This window comes from Lontra canadensis, unplaced genomic scaffold (assembly GCF_010015895.1).
Source record: "Lontra canadensis isolate GAN:19392208 unplaced genomic scaffold, GSC_riverotter_1.0 scaffold45, whole genome shotgun sequence".
NCBI classification, from domain to species: domain Eukaryota; kingdom Metazoa; phylum Chordata; class Mammalia; order Carnivora; family Mustelidae; genus Lontra; species Lontra canadensis.
Genome location: NW_022631039.1, coordinates 14,819,320 through 14,839,650, shown reverse-complemented (window position 1 = coordinate 14,839,650; position 20,331 = coordinate 14,819,320). Strand labels below are relative to the sequence as shown.

Here is a 20,331-nt window from a genome sequence, read left to right as displayed (position 1 = left end):
CAGATGACTCCTGGTGGACTCTGGAGCCGCAGCGAGGTATGTGTCTGTTGTCTGTCTGAACAGATGAACAACCACACGAATGCCTCCAGCCGAGAGAGCCTGTTGGGTGCTGTGGGGCGTGGACAGATGGCACCCATGGAAGACGCGCTCAGCGGTCTGTGCACGCAAGGCAAGGGTCTCCAGGTGAGACCACTGTGGGCCACGGCGGGCGAGGCCAGAGCGGCAGGCCGGGTCCTCCCCGAGAGCCCCCAGGGAGCCAGCCTGCCCACACCTCCGTGCAGACTTCTGGTCCGGCCCGCGGGTGTATTTCTGGAGTTTCAGAGGCCCAGCTGTGGTTCTTGGTTTTGCTACAGCCTCAGGACTCACACAGGGGTGAGGGGTGGGGCCGCCAGGGACCTGCGCAGGACCCCTCCCCGGTGCTGGGGGGCAGGGGCCAGCCAGGTGGGCAGCGGCCCTTTCTAGAAGTTGCCGAGGAAGGGACGTGTGGGAGGGACACTTGCTGCTTCAGTTTTGGGCCCAGGAGGGGAAGGGCCCCAGATGAGCAGCTAGAGGAGTGGTGGCCTGGGGGTGGCGGGGAGGGGGCTTCCCAAGGCCTGGCCAGCACCATCAGTGTCAATGAGGTCTATGGCATCGAGGCCCCAGGACCAGAGACACACAGAAGAGGCCACACCCTTGGGGAGGAGGGACCCTGAGCCTGTCCCCAGGGGACAAGGGCCGAATTCAGGGCAGATGGGACAGGTGCTCCCCACCTCCATCCTCCACAGACTCTTCTAGAACCTTGCCCCTCCCATATACAGTTCCCCTCCCCTTGGGCCTGGGGCAGCCTCAGGGCTCCCCTGAGGTGACTCAAAAGCTAGGTCACAGGTCATGGGTTACAGGTTGTGACCTCTAATGTTCAAGCCCTAATTCTTGAAGCTTGAAAACACAAGTTCATCAAATTCGTTCCCGAGGTCAGAGTCCAACACGGCTCTCCCTGCCACCCTGGGGCAGCCTGGCCAGCCCCCGGGAGCCCCCACAAGGCCCCTGCTCTGGCTCGCCTCCACAGCCTCCTTCCCTTCGGGGTCTGTGATTCCACTGGGCCCCACCAACAATCCAAGACAGTCCCAACTTTAGGGTCAGCTGATGAGCAAATTCAGTTTCACCTTCTATCTAAAGTTTCCGGGAATCATTACTCCTGGTTCCCAAGCGGGAATCGGTGGGGGGATGGGACTGTTTCTATACTGGTCATGGGGGTGGTCACATGACTGCAGGAGTTGGTGAGAACTTGTAGAACCGTACCTTGAAAAGGCTGGACTTGAACAAGCATAAACTCTACCTGCATTTACAGGAAAGGACTCCTGCCAGGTGGGTTCCCTGAGGCCCCAAGCTGAGGCCTGTCTGCAGGCAGGTGGGGAAGCGTGGCTCCGCAGAACCACCAGCTAGGGAGGTGGGGACAACCCGCTGGGTCTCCCTGCTTCATCTTTCTGGGACCTGGATGTGGAAGAACCCTCCCCACTCATGGTACCCGGAGAGATTCTTGGCCAAGCTGCTAGTTCCCCACTCAGGACTGCGAGCTGCAGCCCTGCTGGCTGGGCCCTGGGCTCCAGGTGCCTGGCTGGCCTCACCTGGGCCTGGCCCACGGGACGGGGCTCTCAGGGGCCAGGGCCATGTTCCCGGGGTCACACACTGCTGGCTCCATCCACATGAAATCCCAGGAAATACCAGGAGGGTCGGGAGGCCCAGAGGGCAGGGTCGGGAACCTAATCTGATGAGTCTGGTTCTCAAGTCTGCGCCCCTCACCACCACACCCCTGCCCCGTGGGGTGGGATGCCCGCAGAGCGCGTGCTGGGTGCTGTGGGGGCCCCACCATGATCCCCCTCATCGCCAGTGTACCCAGAGGCTGGGGGGGGGTGCTGTGAGCCCCTCAAACCCGGGTCCCACTTCCTCTCTTGAGAAATGGGGGTGACCCCCCTCCAGGCTGTTGGGAGGACCTCAAGGGTCTTGCAGGTAAAACACCAGGAACTGGCTGAGCCCAACCGGTTCTGGAAAATCCCCTCCACCCATGCAGCCACACCCTGCAGGGGCCCACCCGCTCTGCAGCCACCCAGGCTGTGGCACTGAGGTGTGGGCCTCACGCACAGCGTGGCTCATAGGTGCCCAGGCCTCACCGACCTGAAGGAAGAGGAAAGACCGACCCTCAAACCTCAATCCAGGGACCCCGACTCCCCACCCGTAGCACGCTGGGCTGCACTGCACTGTCCCTCCTCTCATGGCTGTCCACCCAGCACCTCGCTTGCTGCTGCTCTGGGCTCTGCACAGCCTGTTCCCTTGGCCGGAACACCATTCCACCTTGTGACTCAAATGCTCAGCAGCAATGCCCAAGGTGTTTTCAGTGGCAAAGCCCCTGCCACGTGGGTCTCTGTCACGGGGCTGGGGGCCCTTTCTGGATCCCTGACCACCAATTTCTGCAGCCCTAGCTGCAGGCGGAGCCTAGCACACACAGGAGCTAAATAAATGCTGGCAGAATTAATTCAGTGGACTGTCCTGGACCGCAAGGATCCACAGCCCACACGCCTTGTAGTGGCCTTGGTACCTGGCACTCGGCCCAAATGACCTGGAGAGACAGCTATTAGAGAGCCGTCCTCCCTCGTCGCAGCTGCAGGCCATGCAACGGGACAGTCTGCCCGCAAGACAGTGAGCACCCCATCACAGGAGGTGTGCAAGTAGAGGCTGGAAGGGGGTGGTGGCCATCAGGCTGCTTTGGCTCTGAGCTTTGTGGAGGGGCACGGATGGCATACTCAGGAGATAGGCCCCGCAGCGAGGGGCCCCACATGGGGACAGGGTTCTCACTGCCTCATGTCGGGGCAGGTGGTGCGGAGCAGGCCCAGCCACTTCTGATGCCAGCAGCCCTCCCACCCCTCACAGCTCCTTTCCACGGGGCGCCTCCTCCCCTCCCATTCGGAGCACCGGGGGTGAGGAGACTGGAGTGTGACACAGACAGACGGGGGCTCGTAAACCCAGCTGGCACCCCCTGCCTCGCCCTGCATCGGCCAGGGCCTCCCGCTCCAGGTGACCACACTCACAAAGCCATCAGGGAGCAGGCTATCACTCAGGGCAAGCTCGCCGTCGGACGCTGCAGGGGACACTGAGGGCCCTGCGATGGGAGGCATTTGCTGTGCGGAACCTCTTGGCCCATCCCCCCAGGGTCTCCACAGACCTTCTACCCCACAGGCCCTTCTGAGGGAGGCTCGGAGCTCCCCTCAGAGCTGGGCCCGTATCTCAAGGCCCCATGAGCTCCGGTTCTCATGGGGAGACTGAGGCAGAGGCAGAGGCCTGTGGGAGGGTCAGACTGGACTCTGTGGTGTGTTCTCTCCAGCAAGCAAGGGACAAAGATGCCCCCAGGGCAAGGTCTAGATGTCCACCCCCCAGATAGCTCCTGGCCCCCTGGCCCCCTGCCATAGATGCGACCCCACATTCCACGCACATCTGTCACTTTAAGCTGCCTGACTGTCCCCTGTAAACTGCTCGGTCCACATTCTCGGGGTGGGGGGTGAGGCGCTGGCACGCCCTCCCAGCAGCCTATAAGGCACAGGGTGGGGAGCTGGGGCCTCGCTGCCTGCCGTCCTCATGGCCCTGCTGCTCCTGGGGATCCTGCTGCTGCTCCTGGGGCTCTGGGGGCTGCTGCGAACCTGCACCCGCACCCCCTCCCCAGCCCCTCGCTGGCCCCCTGGGCCGCGCCCACTCCCACTCATTGGAAACCTGCACTTGATGTGTGTGTCACAGCAGGACCGGTCACTGATGGAGGTAGGGCAGGCGGGTCCTGGGCAGTCCAGCCCCATCTCAGGGGAAGCTGAGCCTGTGCTCCAGGACCCCTTTGGGGGGAGTTCTGTGTCCCAGCCTGGTGCTCACTTGGCAGGGGACACAAGAGGCCCAAGTGCCCACCCTGCCTTGAAGAAGAGAAAGACATCCCACTCTCCGGGGGAGCAGATGGGCCATTTAAGGAGCAGGGTGTCAGGAGTGTCGGGTCAGTGGGCTTCCTGGAGGAGGCAGCACTTGATGAGCACCTACAGAAGAGCCCAGATTGGGGGCAGGGGAGGGGAGGAGGCAGATGCTCCCGGGAGTAGTACCATGCAGCAGAGAGCCCTCGTGGAAAGGAAGCTGGATGAGCGCACAGGTGTGCCTGGGGCGTAGGGAGCGCCTGCTCCGTGTGGCTGCTCCCAGCCTGGGCTGGAGGCTAGACAGTCCTGGCCCCACACTGAGGGAAGGCTGCCTTGCCCTGCAGCCAGGAACCGCTGGCCCAGCAGGTAAAGCAGAGGTACAAGCCTGGCCCCCCACCCCAACCACAGCTCCCACCACCACTCCACCCTCCTTCCCCAGAAGCACTGCTGATTCCTGGTGCCCCCCGCACCCCCAGCCCTGCATGTGGTGGAGAGGAAAGGATTGCAGCCTTGGCCCCTCAGGAGAGCTGCTGCAGGAAGCACCCGGGGCGCCAGGGTTCTTAGGCTGTGCCTGGTGTCGGGCTCGGGGGCCACTGCCCTGCGTGCGGGGAGTGGAGTGGGTGTGGACAGGAAGGGCAGGTCTGGCTCTGTCCCTCGGTGCATGTGATGGACAGTAGTTCACTTCGTGCCTCCGGGCCTTAGTGTCCCTATGTGTAAAGGCACAGAAGGGGAATGGGCACACACGGAGGCATCAGATGTCAGACTACATGTTGCCGTGTAGTCTGGTTCTGTGCCTCCGGACTGGGCGGGAGGGCTCGCGGGAGGTCTGGACACCCCTCGCTCCTGTCTGTCTGGGCTTCAATGCTGGGGGGTTGTCGGAGTGGGGACAGGCCCTCTGCTCCCTGTGAGGACCCCTGGGCTTCTAGCACAGACCACCCTGCAGACAGCTGCTCTCACTGCCCGCTTTCTCGTCTTTGGGTTCCAAGGAGCCTTCTCTGCTGTTTCCCTGGAAAAGAAAACCATGACGGAGACACCCAGCACCAGTGGCAGCTCTCCCTGCCTTCCAGGAATGGATGGGGAGGGGGCTCAGTGGGGTCCAGCAGGCCACTGCCCCCGGGGACCGGCTCCTGCTTTTCGGCCCCCAGGCCTTTGCTTGTGCACACCTGCGGCGGGTCCAGTTTCTACAGACCCTGCCTGTGCCAGCCCTGGCTCCAAGTCTGCCACGTCTGCCCTGCGTGAGCACAGCCTGGGGGTGCTCACGGGGGCCTGGGGGCAGGGCTGCTGTCTCATTCCTGCCTGTCCCCACCAGCTCTCCGAACGGTACGGGCCGGTGTTCACTGTCCACTTGGGGCGCCAGAAGACGGTGGTGCTGGCTGGCTACGAGGCTGTGAGGGAGGCCCTGGTGGGCACCGGACCACAGCTGGCTGATCGGCCCCCCATCGCCATCTTCCAGCTCATCCAGGGTGGTGGGGGTAGGTGTGCGGCGCGGGCAGGGAGTGGGCAGAGGACAGCTGAGCAAAGGAGTCCCTGGACCCCCGTGGGGGGGGGGTCTGCTTCTCCAAGGAGCAGGAGAATGTGCCCAGCGTGGCTCCTGGGGAGGGACACAGTGTCCCTATGGCCGGGGACCATGACACGCCATGAGTGGGCGTGGCTCACCAACGCCAGCTCCTGGGGGAAGAGGCTCAGGGGTGGGGCTGAGACCCCAGCCAGGTCCCCGGACCTTGCTCCCTGCCTGCATCACCCGGGGTTGCTCACGGGTGACTTGTCTGGCCTGCAGGCATCTTCTTCTCATCTGGGGCACACTGGAGGGCTGCCCGCCAGTTCACTGTGCGCACCCTCCACAGCCTGGGTGTGGGGAGGGGGCCCGTGGCCAGCAAGGTCCTGCAGGAGCTGAGGTGCCTCATGGGGGAGCTGGATGGCTACAGAGGTGAGTGGGGGCCAGACGGCTACAGAGGTGAGTGGGGGCCAGGGAATCCCCCTGTGGGGGTCCCCTCACCCCTGAGGCCCGTCTCCCTCCCACTCCAGGCCAGCCCTTTCCCCTGGCTCTGCTGGGCTGGGCCCCCTCCAACATCACGTTCACGCTGCTCTTTGGCCGGCGGTTTGAATACCAAGATCCCTTGTTCGTGTCCTTGTTGAGCCTTATTGATGAAGTCATGGTCCTCCTGGGGACCCCCAGCCTGCAGGTGAGAGGTGGCTGCTCCTGGTCTCAGGGTAGGGGGTGGTCTCTGCCCGAGACAGGTGAGCTGCCACCTTGCCAAAACAGCACTGGACTCCAAGCCAGGAGGTCCAAGGCCTGTCCTGTTTCTGACACCCATTGGTCATGTGACCCCAGGCCAGTCCTCTGTGCCCTCTGGGCAATGAGGGTGTAGAGCAGGAGTCCCCATCTGCCCCCTCCCACACCTGACCATTGGTCCAGATGCACCTGCTCAGAGGTGGGGATGGGGACTGAGTGTCTCTTCCCTGGATACAGGGCTCAATGTCCCCCTGCCCCCAGCCCTTGAACCCAGGGACCCTCCACCCAACGTGGGTCTTTCACAGTGTCACAGGAATGACGCAAACAGGCCCTGCCCATTTTCAGAACCCCTGGGGGCAGGCATATTTCTTTTTCAAAGTGTGAAATGTTGGCTATCGTGACCATTTCCGCAATAGGTCACTAAGCACATGTCTTTGGTCGGGGTCCGTGTATTTATAGACCTGCGGTCATGTGTGTGAGGCAGGGGCTGGCCAGAGTCTCCAGTCCTCATGCTCCTGTCCTAAGGGCCTCTGACAGCCTCTGGACCGGAGGATCTGACCTCCTTGCCGGGACAGCCAGTCCCAGGAGAATGGAGCCGAGGGCTCGGAGTAGAATGTTCCTCACTGCAGAGGCGCCCTGTGTAATCCATCCAGGGATCACTAATGCTCTGGGGGACATCCAGCAGTCACAGTGCACCAGGAGAGCCACGGACATCTGAGTGCCGGGCACGTGCTGGTCCCTCAGACAACCTGGTCACAGCGGGGTCTGCTGAAGCTCTTAAGTTTGCCAATTCTTGTTTTAATGACTTTAATGAGCGGCACCCCCCACACCATCCTGTTGGCTCTGGTGGACAGAGACGGGCATGATCACAGCTGCCTGCAGGCGCGAAACCAGCACCTGTCCTGCGGCAGCCCCTTCCTGACCTGGGAGGGTTTTTTGGAAGCCCGGGGTCTGCTGATCCCACCAGGAGGGCCAGGCTCCTCCCCCACCCCGCACAGAGCCGACGCCCTCTTGTGGCCACTGGCAGCACCTACCTAGCACTTCTGCCTGAAATCTGGGGCAGCACCTGGTGACCTGGACAGGTGAACACACCTGCTGGGGGTCTGGGGCCCGCACCCTGACCCCACCTGCTATCTCGCCCTCCGCCTTCAGCTATTCAACATCTACCCCTGGCTCGGGGCCCTCCTCCGGCTGCACCGGCCTGTCCTGCGGAAGATAGAGGAGGTCCGCTCTATCCTGAGGACCCTGCTGGCGGGGCGGCGGCCCACCAAGCCCGGGGGAGGCCCTGTGAAGAGCTACATGGATGCCTTGATCCAGCAGGGCCAGGTGTGGGCAGACCCACCCTACCGCCTAAGAGGCCTGGGCATCTGGGGGGGCCCCCCGGAGAAGTGGGGTTGGGGAGGGGGTCCATGCTGGTCCTGCACCACCTCCTCCATCTCCTAGCTGAGGGCCCCTCGGTCTCCCCATCTGTGAAATGGGGCATTTGCAGTGCCTGCCTCAAGGTGTGGCTGCAAGGATGTGGGGAGCCCAGAACGTGGCAGGTGCTCAGCAGACTCGGCTCTGCTTTCCTGCCAAGGCTCTGTCTTCTGCTCCTTTCTTGAGCCCAGAGCTGGGTCGGGGGTGGGTGGTCCCTGGAGCCCAACCTCCAGCTGAGTCCCATCCAACTCACCTCTGCAGGGGAAAGAGCCCCAAGGCCTGTTTGCCGAGGCCAACATGGTGGCCTGTGCCCTGGACATGGTCATGGCCGGTACAGAGACCACGTCGGCCACGCTGCAGTGGGCTGCCCTCCTGATGGGCAAGCACCCGAGTGTGCAAGGTGAGATGCCAGCCTGTCTTCCCAGGACACGGCCACCTGCGGGGTGGGTGGGGGTCCGTCGAGGCCCAGGGATGCTGGCCCTACCTCTTACCCGCAGGCCGGGTGCAGGCAGAGCTGGACCGTGTGCTGGGGCCCGGGCGGCTCCCCCGGCTGGAGGACCAGCGGTCCCTGCCCTATACCAATGCTGTGCTGCACGAGGTCCAGCGGTTCATCACCCTCTTGCCCCATGTGCCGCGGTGCACGGCGGCTGACACCCAGCTGGGCGGCTACCTGCTCCCCAAGGTGGGCACGCCCCTCCCGGATCCTGACGGGTGGGCAAGGCCCTCCCTCCCCCTTCCTTCCCTCCTCCTTTCTACTCTGGGTCAGGGTGGGCCCAGCTGGCCCGAGGACCAGGCTCGCCTCCTCTCCCTCAGTGCACACCCCTGTGGAGAGGGGTGCGGGCCCCGCCCACCTGCTGCCTGCCCACAGGGCACGCCTGTGATCCCCCTGCTGAGCTCGGTGCTCCTGGACAAGACACAGTGGGAGACACCCCACCAGTTCAACCCGGGCCATTTCCTGGACGCTAAGGGGCGCTTTGTGAAGCGGGCCGCTTTCCTGCCTTTCTCTGCAGGTACCCACAGCCCTCACAGGTGGGGACAGCATGGGGCCCCTCAACCCCAGAGACCTCGGAAGCTCAGGGTCAAGCCTGCTGGGCCTCCTGCTGCCCACAGCCTCTCTGCCCCCAGAACTGGCCGTGTCCTGGTTACCGCAGACCTTGCTCTCAGATTGCCCCTGCTCCAGCCCTCCCTCGTCCTCCCAGAGCTTCCCCTCTCCCTCCACTCCAGGAAACTGGCCGGGCTCCCTGGCACAGCCCTGCAAAGAGCAGGCCTGGAGCCCCCACCCTGTGCCTCGGTTTCCTCTGCAGGCCGCCGCATCTGCGTGGGGGAGAGCCTGGCCAGGTCGGAGCTGTTCCTGCTCTTTGCCGGCCTTCTCCACAGATACCGCCTGCTGCCCCCGCCCGGCCTCAGCCCCACTGCCCTGGACACCACGCCTGCCCCGGCCTTCACCATGCGGCCGCCAGCCCAGGCCCTCTGTGTGGTGCCCAGGCCCGGAGGCTCTTACCCAGGAGACCAGCTCTGACCCAGGTCCCAGCCTGGTCGCTCTGTGGAGGATGGATGCAGGACAAATAAAGGGATGGACAGGCAGAAAGCCCCTCCTGGGCTGATCCTCTTCTTTTGGGGGCTCAGCCCCCTTCTAGCTCCCCTTGCCCAGAGGTGTCTGTAGCCCTTCTCCTCCAGTCTCCCAGGGCAGCTGGGCCCCCCTCCCTGCCCTGAGCTCCCCGCTCTCCGCCCTCTGCCCCCAGACCCCCTGGGCATCAGCATTGCCTCTGTCTGCACCCAGGCCCCCCACCCGTACCTCAGGGTGCCCTCACAACCCAGGGGTGAAGCGCCCCCTCTCCACACCCCAATGCATGCCTCCTTGGGTTCCCTGTGGCCTCTTCTCCCCACGCCCCCTCCATGCTGCCCCCGTCCAGTTCTCCACAGGGCCAGCATTGGCCAGGCACCCACCAGGCACAGGGGTGCCCCTAGCAGCTGGGGTGCGAGAGACATCCACCCAGAGGCCAGCCTGAGCCCCGTGCTCCCAGCACACTCAGTCCGTGCTGTGCCAGGCCCTGGGCCGCTGGGTCCCCTGCAGACCCCACCCTGTTCCTGCAGCTCCTGGGGGGCCACGTCCAGGAGGTGTTCTGCCTGTGGTGAAAGGACCAGGTGAGGGACAGCTGCCACCAGAGGATCAGGGACCCTGCAGGGGTGACAGCAGAGCCTGAGCAGGAAGGATGAGCAGGAGTTTGCAGGGAGGATGCTGGGGGCCCCTCATGTTGGACCCCATCAACCTCACATGACCTTGAAGCAAGTGGGGACACATATCGCAAGGCCCAGCTTCTGTTCTCCCCCACACCCAAGATGTACCAAGGCCCCCAGGAGAGGGCCTCTGGGCCGGGGGCTGTTGCTGACTGGGCCCAGAGATGCCAGGTTGGGGTGCATTGAGGGGTTCTCCCCAGCGTGGGCCGCCATAGGCCACCCCAGCACCAACACACTTCCCGTTATCTGGTGTCCTGTCCTGCATCTGGCAACCCGTTGGTGGCCTAGGAGCCTGGAGGGGTAGGGTTGGCCCTGTCCTGGCTGCATGGTGGCTCCGGGCCACCCCAGTTACCCTTCCCTGCCTAGGCTCCGGGTGGGGGGCACAGAGGGCGGGCAGGAGAAGTGCCATGCCCCAGAGCCTTTTCCCTGGTTCCTTCTGATCCCCCATATCCCTCGTCTGCCCCTCAACCCTTCCCAACAGTGAAGCCTTAGCTTTCTAAATTCAAAGGTTTGTCTTTGTGGGAGGACGAACACCCTGAGAGGGAGCTGGCAGTAGGCGGAAGGTGGGGCTGAGGACATGACGGTGGGACATTATGGCAAACCAGGAATGAGGACAAATCCTGGAGCAGCTGCAGAAGGGGGTCCCCGAGGCTGTGTGCACGCAGAGTGCTCCCCACGAGAGAAAGGATAAGGATCGGGTTGTGTCCCCACGGGGGAACAGTGTCTGGGGTGGGCAGTGGGGGCGAGTCTCTTTGTGACGGACGATTTTCATGCTAGGCCCCCGCAGGGGAAGGGAAGGGGTTATTCTGGGGAGGGGTCTGTGTACTTTGCTTCTGGGAAAAGCTGGGTAGTGGGTGAGGAGTGTGTTCTGTCGTCGCATTCCTTCTGTCTGCCTGCCACCTCTGACACTGATGGAGGGTCTGGGAGCACCTCTGCAGGGCTGGGCCACTTTACTCTCCGCAGTCACTTGGGGCAAACAGAATGGCTCTGACCTAAGTTCACCCCTGTGAAAGAACTGAGAACATCCTTCAGAGCATCACAGAACATTCCAGAATGGCTGTGGAAACCCTTCCAAAAAGCTGTGGGTGGAGGAGACTCGGCTGCTCCAGGCGGGCTTGCTGCGAGGACGCAGAAAACCAGAACAGGGGAAACACTAGCGTTTGAGGGTCTCCTGTCTTTGTGGGGGATCTGGTGCTGCTGCAACGCTGTTTCCAGAAGCTGCTCCCCGTGTAGGAGCGGGATCCGCGCCACCTCCCAGGTCGGCAGGCTTCAGGCAGGGGCAGGATACAGAACCCAAGCTGCATGTCGCCTGACTTACAAGAACAAGCGTCAAAATGAACCACTTTCCCGGGCAACTTAAGTTTTCTCCAAAGCAGCCAATAGGGTTCGTTGATTAATTTGCCAAGAACAAAACTGAGAAGCTTTTCTGCCAGGTGGAAGCTGTGGATTCTGGTGGGAGCTCTCCACAGACATGTTGCTCGGGGCCCCTCCCTAGGGCGGGAGGCTCTGTGTGCACGTCAGGCAGAAGAGCCCCACAGTGACCTCAGTGCCCTCCTGGGCCGTGACGGGAACCTGAGGTTCCCAGGGTCCTGATGGCAGGTGCCCACAGCTTGGCTCCCTCAGGCCTGTGGGGTGGTATGTGCAGGACCCTCACTCAGCCCGGTCCAGGGCTCGGGATGTGAGCAGGGCCTTGGACACCCCTCCAGCCTCTGCAGGGGACCCCTGGGCCCCCCAATCTCAGGCTCCCCTCACAATCCCCCCACCTAGTACTTGCCAGATGTGCCAAGGCCACTATTTGGGGAATATCTGGGGAATATTGTTCTCTTCTCTTCGCTTTATGGAGCTGACAAGCCACCTTGGCGCCCGAGTGCCCGCCTGGCCCCTGCCCCGGGGGTTCTGTCACCGAAGATGAGCTGGCCCGCCATCTCTAGGATGTTGTTTGAGTGGTGTCAATGGTGTGCCCTTGTGGTCCGTTGTCCCCCACCCAGAGCCATTCTGTGACCTGTATCCAGGCTTCTTCCCTTCTACGGGTGAGCGGTGCTCACTACGGTTTCCTGTTTGGCTGCTGATGGGCATCTGGGTCATTTCCAGTGAGGGGGGTGTTGGGGGGAAATCAGCAGCCGCGGTCAAGTCGTTTCCTGGCCCTGTGGCCCCAGGCCCTCCCATATCACTGCCCTGGGGCCTCATCAGAGGGCCATCTCCGACTGGCACCCCAGCAACCGAGGCTGGACCCACACCAAGTGATGCCTCTCGACAGTTTGTCCGGGTGACGTGTCTGTGTCACCTCCCTCTGCCCTTCTGCCTGGGGGACCTCGAGGGAACAGCACTTCATGCTCAGACAGGAGTTCTTAGGGCGGAAAGTGCTCCAATCTGGTACTGGGGAGCGCCCTGCTCTCTCCACCATATCCAGTAACAAACAGGACTTGGGACCAATTGCGTTTCCCTTTTCAACTTGGCTGCCAGGAAACCCAGAGCCATGGCTCTTAATCAGTCAACCCTGATTCTGTAAAAAAAAATCTGCCCTTTCTTTGTATCTATGGGTCTTCCTTTGTATGTCCAGTTGTCAGTGCAACTTTTGGGATACCTCCGAGCTCAGGCCTAGTGAGGCTGGCAGTCTGACCATCCATGTCCCCAGATCATCTGTGGAGCTGTGAAGCCCACACACCGGTCTGTTGATGCACTCACAGACCTGCATGGACACGTGCTTCCAAAGTGCTTCTGTGTTCGAGTTCTCCCCTGATGGATACTACGGAGTCAGGACTTACCTGTCTCCAAGGCCACCTGGGCCAAAGAGGAGTCGGGCCAGTTGCTCCCACCCAGAACTGGACGCATGCTCATGTGTGTGACCAGAATTCCAGTTGCATCCGTGGGTGGAGGACAGGGCCAAATGCCCCCCAGGGCGTGGCAGAGCATGTCCCCTTTCCATAGCGGGGTGCCATCAAGGTACAGGTGTTGGGTGGGAGGTGGGGCAGTGTGACCCTCAGAGGCCAGGGATCTGGGTTATGTTGAGAAGAGGGTCCCCATGGAGCAGCTGAGACCCCACTGGACGAGTGCGCCTCTCCTGGGCCCGGGCACCCCGACGTCCTACCCTGTCATTCAGCAGTGTCCCTCAGCACAGGTGCTCCACGGAAACTGAAGCTGAAGTCACAGCAGAACCTGAGCTGGGGATGCCACGAGGAGGGGACACATCCGGGGAGCATGGCCGGCCCTAGGCCTCTCCTGGAATAAGGGGTCTACACACAGGCCTGGAGCCCGGGACCCTCTCAGCGCCATGACGCACACTGTAAGCAGGTCACCGTACGCAGCTTCATGCTGTTCTGCTTATCTACTGCACACGTACCAGCAGTAGGGTTTACAAACCTGCAACGTGGGCGAGACTTGGTGAGGACAGCTCACCCCTGCTTCACGCAGTGTCATGTGGGGAGGCCACCCTCTGAAGACTGGCCATCATCTGAGCACCCGTCGTGGCCCCCCCCCCATGTGTCCTCCCCATGTGACGGGGTCTTCTCACATCATGGAGGCCAAGTCCCAATGGCAAGCATCTCAAGGGCACCATATGCCTCCTCTTCTTGCCCTCATCCCAGGGGTCACACGGCGTCTCCTCTTCATTTGTGCTGGAAGTTGACCCATGTCACAGGGCGGGGCGCCAAAACCACGGGAGAGAAGTTTTAAAACTACCGCACATATCTGCCACCCTGTGTGATTCCACGGGTCCCAGGAAGCGCTGGTCCTCCCCAAGGGCCTGCCAACTTTTCCCACTGGCCGAGGCAGCGTGGGCCGCCATGCCTGAAGTGACTTCCAGGGGGTTCGACATGCGTGCTCTTCTGGGAAGCAGGCTTGCTTCCCAGCGGGAATGGCTGTGGGAGGGCAGCCAGTGTGGACACCGCTGACACCTGCCAATGTCGGGCCTGCAGAGCAAGTGCCTGGCACCACCAGGCAGGAGAGACACACAGGGGGCTTGCTGGGATGCTGTCCCCGGGGGCCTCGGCTCTGGCCTGATGCACACTCACTCTCATGACAAGTTCTGCATAGTCAGGACGGGCAAGTAAGAATGGGGTGCACAGAATGAGGGCCATGGCCGACACGGGCCAGTTTTATTGAAAATGCAGCCAGGTTTTCCCTGGGACTGGTCAGTGAGGGCCCAGCAGGCCCCAAGAAGGAGGTGACAGATGGGCAAGCATGGCCCAGACCCACCGGGGAACACAGGCAGGTGACCCGCACCAGAGGGATCCCCCCTTCATCCCCCAACGGGGATGGACGACAGCTGGAGGGATGGGCTGGCTCTGGTCAATCTCTAAGACATTCCAAGTAGAAAAATAGATCTTTCCCTCAACAAGCAACCACCCTGCAGTCTAGAGGGCCACTGGGAGGCCAGGATAAACCTCTAGGTGAGGTCGCAGTGGCCACTTTCTGCTGTGAAAGCACGAAAACACGACAGTGTCTATAAACAGTCTGGCCATGCAGAGTCAGTCCCTCCAAGGGTCAGGTGCCAGCAGGCCCAGGGACTAAGCGCCTGGAAGTCCCCAGGGCAGCGGGCCAGCGCCTACCCTACCTGCTCCTCATCGGGGCCTTCTGCTGGGGGGGGGGGGGCTGCATCCTGAGTGATGGCAGTGGCCCGCGGGCCTGCCGGCCACCCCCTAGGAGAGCAGCTGCAGCACCTGCCGAATGCGCTGGGTCTTCCCCTGTGGGAGGGGTTCTGCGCCACTGGCCTCGTCCAGCTCCCGCATCAGGGCTTCTGCCTTCTGCACTGTCAGCTCCCTGGCGCGGCCCCTGAGCCCCTCCAGGTAGGCCAGCAAGGTGGAGAAGAGCTCATCGGGAACCTGGGAGGGGAGACGATGAGGCTGTCAGGGGCCAGGCGGGGTGGCGTGGGAAGTGTGGACCCTGAGCGGTGGGGAAACCAGGCATTCACAGTGTGGGTCCCAGGCTCCGGGCAGGGCTCCTGGCCCAGCAACTGGCATCTCGGACTGCACCCCTGTGCCAGCGAGACGACCCCCCCCGCCCCATGCCACACACCTGCTCCCACTCTGTCCCCCTCCTGTAGGACCATGGGACTGGGGGAGGTAGGGAGGGAGGTCCGACCTCCTGCAGAGACCCTCTCCCAGTCCTGGGCTGTTCCCTCCATGCCTCTAAAGAGAGGTGTGTTTGTGAGGAGAGAGATCTTCTAGGACAAAGAACGGAGGTCTGAGAGAGATGAAGCTGATAAAACCAAGTTTAACTGCCATCACCCCAGGCTGCCTGATTCCAGGTCCAGCTGGTACCATCCAGAGGCGAGACTGAAGGAATGGCCGGGTCCATTCAAGAAGCAGTCAGTGACTCCCACATCTCGACTCTGAAGCCAGAGTCCTGAAGGCAGAGGCACTGGCCCAGACACCCAGGGCAAGGGCAGAGCCGGGGCCCAGGTGGTGACCCACCCCCCAACAGTCCCCCACCATGGTCAGCAGGCGGGGACACCCCCCACCCCCCCCCCCCCGTCAGCCAGTTCTGAGGGGAAGAGGGCACAGAGACCCTTCAGTGGGGAAGAGCCAATGCTCCAACGGACGCTGCTGGGACCGCAGGACATCCCAGTGCAGAAGCAGGAAGCTGGACCCCACCGCTCACCGGCTTCAGATGTCAGCTTAGAACGGGTCAAATGAGGAGTTAAAACTATAAACTCTTAGAAAAAAGCACTGCAGAAAATCTTGGTGACCTGGGATTGGGCAACGATTTCTTAGATGGGACACAGAGTGCACGAGCAGCTAAATAAGCCCCAGACACATAAACTTCATCTGAGCTAAACGCTCCAGCGCTAAATGTCACGGTACATGAGTTAGAGCTCATCTCAGCACAAAGCAGCTCCACGCTAAGAGCAGCCTGTGGCCACGGACACGGGAGGCGTAGGGACTCCTGGGTGGCCGGCTGGGTACAGGGAGGGAGTACAAGAGTTCACCTGCTGGACAGCAGCCTTCCCCACTCCCTCCCCTCCCCCTGCTGTGCCCCCAACGCTGCCCACTGACAGGCTGCCCACCATCCCCTCCGCATTGCCCCCCACCCTGGGCCTCCTCCCCAGCTGCTTCCCCCACTCACTTCACATTGCCCCCTGCCTCCCTCTATAGGCTACACCCCTGGCTCCCCTGACAGGCTGCCCCACAGAGCCTCCCCCACAGCTGCCTCCTGCCTCTACCAATGGGCTCCCCTCACTCTACCTCCCTCTACTTACTGATCTCTCCCCAGTCCACCCCCTCCCATGCTGTGCCCTTCCCCCACAGTTGCCCCCTGCCTCCTCCAATGGGCTGCCCTCCACCAGCTTCCACAGCATCAGTAGCCAAGCCTGTGTCCTGCATCAAGACTAGAAGATTCTATTCTGAAATCGGAGGATACAGGAGAGAAAACCCAAGATCATGAGTCTCGCACATCAACCCACACAGGAGTGCGTGGGCCAGTGGGGCATGTGCAGCCTTGGCCACCCCTATAGGGCTCTGTGTTGGAGAAAAGTCTCTGATTCCAAAGTCAGAGGCCAAGCACACAAACCACAAGCAACCTGGACAAAATAAAGGTTATATGGAGAGAACAAAATGTGAAGACTACATTATTGCCATCCTCGGAAAAATCCGGAGATGCGATCCAGCCCTAACGTGGGAACAGGGTGCTCCAAGAGGCACATGGCAGAGAGAAGCTGTGTCCTGCTCAACACGCGCCACCAGCCGCCCTTGCTGGCCTGGCTGCCATGGGCTGGTGGGTGCTCCCCCCGGGGGCCAGCGACGCGGGGCTCTGCTGCAGGGGCTCCCAGACACCTGGACTGTCTGGTCTGGAGAAGCGTCTGCATGGATCTTCTGTCCACTCTGAAACTGGGCTGTCCTGTCACCGAGCTAGGAAGGCTCTGCCCGGGTAGCAGACTGGCCACAGGACACGGGGCACATGCGCACTTTCTCCCTCCTGTGGGGGGCTGTCTCATTCCCGTCTGTCCGTCCCTCCATGTCACCGTGCTTGTGGAGCTGTGTTCAAGGCAGCTGTGCCCGACCCGAGGTTAGGATGGGAGAGTATCAGCCCTGATGCCTGCAGCTCGGGCTCATTTTCACTTTTGTTAGAGGTCAGCTGAGGTCACTTTCATTCTCTGATGTGTGGCATCCAGCTGGCCCCATGCGGCTTGTTGGGGACAGATTCCTTCCCCGTTGACTGGCCTTGGCTCCCTCCGCCTCAGGGCATCCTGAACGTGTGGGCCACTTCTAGGCTTTCCCTCCAGCTCCCATCAGTCCACCTCACAATTAGATTGGGCTTCCGGATCTGTCTCATCCCCGAAACCCAATTTTATGTCCTGCTCCTGGAAGGAAGTACTCCTGAACACACTGGGGCTTGCATGCACACCCATGTGCACACGCACGTGCACGCGCACACAAACACACCCTTGTCCTATGCAGCCAGATGGCCGCCACAACGTCGGGCTGTGTTTGCCTCTGCCTTGGGGGCTGGAAGCAAGGTTTCCAGGGGAGGAAGATGCTAACTTGGGTTCTGCTCATCAGTGCACCAGGAAGACTGGACATGTGTGGGACCGCAGAACAGTTCTGCCCCAGGTCACGGCCTCTGCTGCTCTGGCAGGCAGCGCTGGAGGGCCACTGCTGCAAAGGTCCCGACAAGAAGCATCCCAGCACTGTGCTGTGAGGGGTCACAGAGATGCCCAAATGTGTGCCACACGGGAGCCGGCAGTGCAGGGACCGTCCAGGGTGGCAGGCTGCTCTGGAGGGAGACTGAGGGCAGGACAGCGTGAGGGCCACAGAGGGAAGCGTGAGGAGTGTGGCTGACTGTGGGATCAGGAGGCAGCTGGATGCAGGCTGGGAGGCAGAGGCACCGCTGTCTACAGAATCTGGGGTCCAGAGCACCAAAGGACCCCCTGGCTTTCACACCAGGCTCCCCCACTGCCCTCCCTGCTGAGCCACGCAGGCCCTGGGAGTGTCTGCTGAACTGAGGGCGAGGCCTTGTTATCAGAACCACACACACCAACAGCCAGCTTAGCCCTCCCCTCCCTTCCCGGCATCCCTAGGCACCTCGGCTATAGTCACCTACTTGTGGCTCGGGGCTCTCCTCTATCCCACTGCCCATGCTAGACCCAGGTGAGCTCTGACCCCGACCTCAGCAGGCTTGCCATCGATCAATCTACCCTTCCATCCACCGATTACTGCACCCTCTCTGGAAAGCCCCTGAAAACCACCAGTACTCCAGCTGGGTTTTCAGATACACATGCCCCATTTTCCAGGGCAGCCCAGGACACTAGGAAGGGCCAGTGAGGCTGACAAGCCTTGTCCTCTCTGTTCCAGCAGGGCAGACATGTAAGGAACTGGCAGGACACCAGGAAGCAACAAGGTGCGGCGTCCCTCCACTCTGGGGAGGACAGTCCACTCAACGGACAGTGCGTGGCCACACGCGCAGAAGACCTACATCAGCACAGACGGGGTTGACCCCAATGTGTTAAAGGCCTAAACATAAGACCAAAAACTAAAAAACCCTTACCAGAAAAGAGCGGTAATTTTCCTGACCTCGGGTTAGGCAGTGATTTCTTAGTTATGATGTGGAAAAACAAACAAAAGAAAACATAGAGAAAATGAGGCTTCATCAAAGTGACGACCTATCCCTAGCACAGCTCCCACCACTGTGACAACCAGGTCTCAGTGGGATGGGCACGACTGGGAAGCAAGGGCCGGCTACAGCAGTGGTCCCCGGGGCGCCCTGGCCCCCTCCCCCGGGGAGTAGCGTGTCCCCAGAGGTGAGGAGTGGCTCCAGCTCTGGGAACAGAGGGCACACAGGCCCAGGCAGGGTGGTCGGGGCACCGATGTCTGTGCACGTAGCTCCCCACTGGCTGCCCATGTGTGCTAGCTGCTCCCGAGAGTTCTGGGGACCGCATGTCCCTGGGTCTGAGATCCTAGGTTCAGAAGTCTTCCGAGTGGGGAGCTGGCATGGGGCTGTTCAGGACAGCAGGGTCATGGGGAAGGGGTGTGGTGCTATTGGCCCTGAGGGGGCTCTGCTGTAGGCCAGACCACCCACAGCCCTAGGCCTTGTGTGGACAGCTGCCCTCCCCACCCGGCGACACCCACAGCCTCACTTCATGCTGTGGCTCTCAAGGGGTTCTTTCATGGAGATCACTCCCATCACGTGCACACGGGCACCCGCGACCTCCCCGCTGCGGAGCCACCACAGTTGTCATGAAAACTGCATGTGTCAAAGCAGACAATAATAGCAAGGGACAATGACCTGTGAGGAAGTCCACACTGACATACAATCCACACCTACCCCCCAGAGTGCACACACCACCCCTCAGCGCGCATACACCTGCCCGCCCTGTGTGCACACAACTGACTCCCCCAGCGTGCACGCACCGGGCCCCAAGCATGCACACACCTGCACCCCCAGCATGCACACACCTGCCCACCCCGTGTACACACAACCGACTCCCCCATTGTGCACACATCTGCCCCCCACAGCATGCATACCCACCTAGTCCCCCACCACGTGCTTCCTCTCCCCTCCCCGCTCAGCGTGCACACACCTGGTCGCTGTCGTACATATGCAGCAGCAGCCACGTCTGCCTTGTCTTCTGAAATCTCCAGTTCTCGTGCTTCTCGGCCCAGCTAGAAAGCAAGGACAGGAAGTTCAGATGCCGGCAGGAGATGGCGGAAGGGTCTGTGTGGCCCCCCAGGCCCCCGGCCCCCCAGCTAGAGGGGAGCCGACAAGGAGCAGAGGGGGATCAGGGGCCTGGTGCTGGGAGGACACCTCACTTCCGCATGCCTGGGAGGCCTCGGCCAACTGGGCCTGCTTCCACACCTGCAGCAAGTGGCACGGGGCTCTTCCTTCCAGCCCGACAAGGCCACCATTTTATGATGCAACATGTATATCTGGAATTTCATGAAATCGGCCATTCTTACAAAGCCTTTATTGTGTGCTACAGCAGAGTCTGCCAACCAGAGTGCGGAAAACATTTAAACTGAGAGCTGTGGGCACCTGGGTGGCTCAATGTGTTAAGCCTCTGCTTTCAGCTCAGGTCATGATCTCAGGGTTCTGGGATCGAGCCCCGAGTCGGGCTCTCAGCTCAGCAAGGAATCTGCTTCCCTTCCCATCTTCCTGCCTCTCTGCCTACTTGTGATCTCTGTCAAATAAATAAATAAAATCTTAAAAAAAACCCAAAACCACAAACCCAAAACCGAGAGCTGTTTGGTGGAGAGTGAGGGACAGTAAGCTGGGAGGAGCCAAGAATCCCGACCCGGAGGGCCATGCTGGTCTGGACTGCTTCGGTGTCAGGGAGACATGGGCATGTTGTGTGGCAGCCACAGAGTAGTACCTGAGCCAGACTGGACCGGTGCTCCCCTCCTCCCGGGGAGCAGACACCATGGCCACAGCCGGATTCACAGCGTGAATCTACCACGCATCACTGAGGTCAGGAGACCGACTGACGGTCCCCCTTCGGGCAGCAAGCCGGGCCTCTGGAACGGAGCCGGGTCCAGCCTCCCACACTAGCAGGTGCCGCACTCAGTACGGTCCCCGGCAGAAGTGGGAAAGCAGACA

At 61.6% G+C, this 20,331-nt stretch overlaps 2 protein-coding genes across 2 annotated transcripts in view; one reads left to right on the top strand and one right to left on the bottom strand.

Annotated features, from left to right (window-relative positions):
- The first annotated feature begins 3,606 nt into the window (after positions 1–3,606).
- LOC116876290 (cytochrome P450 2W1) lies at positions 3,607–9,142 on the top strand. The gene is made up of 9 exons (XM_032872340.1): positions 3,607–3,783; positions 5,227–5,389; positions 5,695–5,844; positions 5,943–6,100; positions 7,303–7,476; positions 7,828–7,966; positions 8,064–8,248; positions 8,435–8,576; positions 8,871–9,142. Exons 1-9 carry the CDS (start codon positions 3,607–3,609, stop codon positions 9,083–9,085), a joined length of 1,503 nt encoding a protein of 500 aa, XP_032728231.1. The 3' UTR covers positions 9,086–9,142.
- Positions 9,143–14,391: 5,249 nt separating this feature from the next.
- CUNH7orf50 (chromosome unknown C7orf50 homolog) overlaps positions 14,392–20,331 on the bottom strand; it is a 124,069-nt gene continuing 118,129 nt past the window's right edge. Inside the window, exons 4-5 of the mRNA XM_032872833.1 lie at positions 19,319–19,400; positions 14,392–14,624 (exon numbers count right to left, since the gene is read on the bottom strand). Of these exons, the coding sequence (XP_032728724.1) occupies positions 14,442–14,624; positions 19,319–19,400 (265 nt within the window). The 3' untranslated portion in view covers positions 14,392–14,441. The remainder of the gene's footprint in view (positions 14,625–19,318; positions 19,401–20,331) is intronic.

Excerpts from the sequence above, each read along its gene's own strand:
- LOC116876290 (XM_032872340.1), top strand. The coding sequence starts at position 3,607 with ATGGCCCTGCTGCTCCTGGGGATCCTGCTGCTGCTCCTGGGGCTCTGG. Across the intron at positions 3,784-5,226 it reads AGGACCGGTCACTGATGGAG|CTCTCCGAACGGTACGGGCC; the intron begins GTAGGGCAGGCG and ends TGTCCCCACCAG. Across the intron at positions 8,249-8,434 it reads GCGGCTACCTGCTCCCCAAG|GGCACGCCTGTGATCCCCCT; the intron begins GTGGGCACGCCC and ends GCCTGCCCACAG.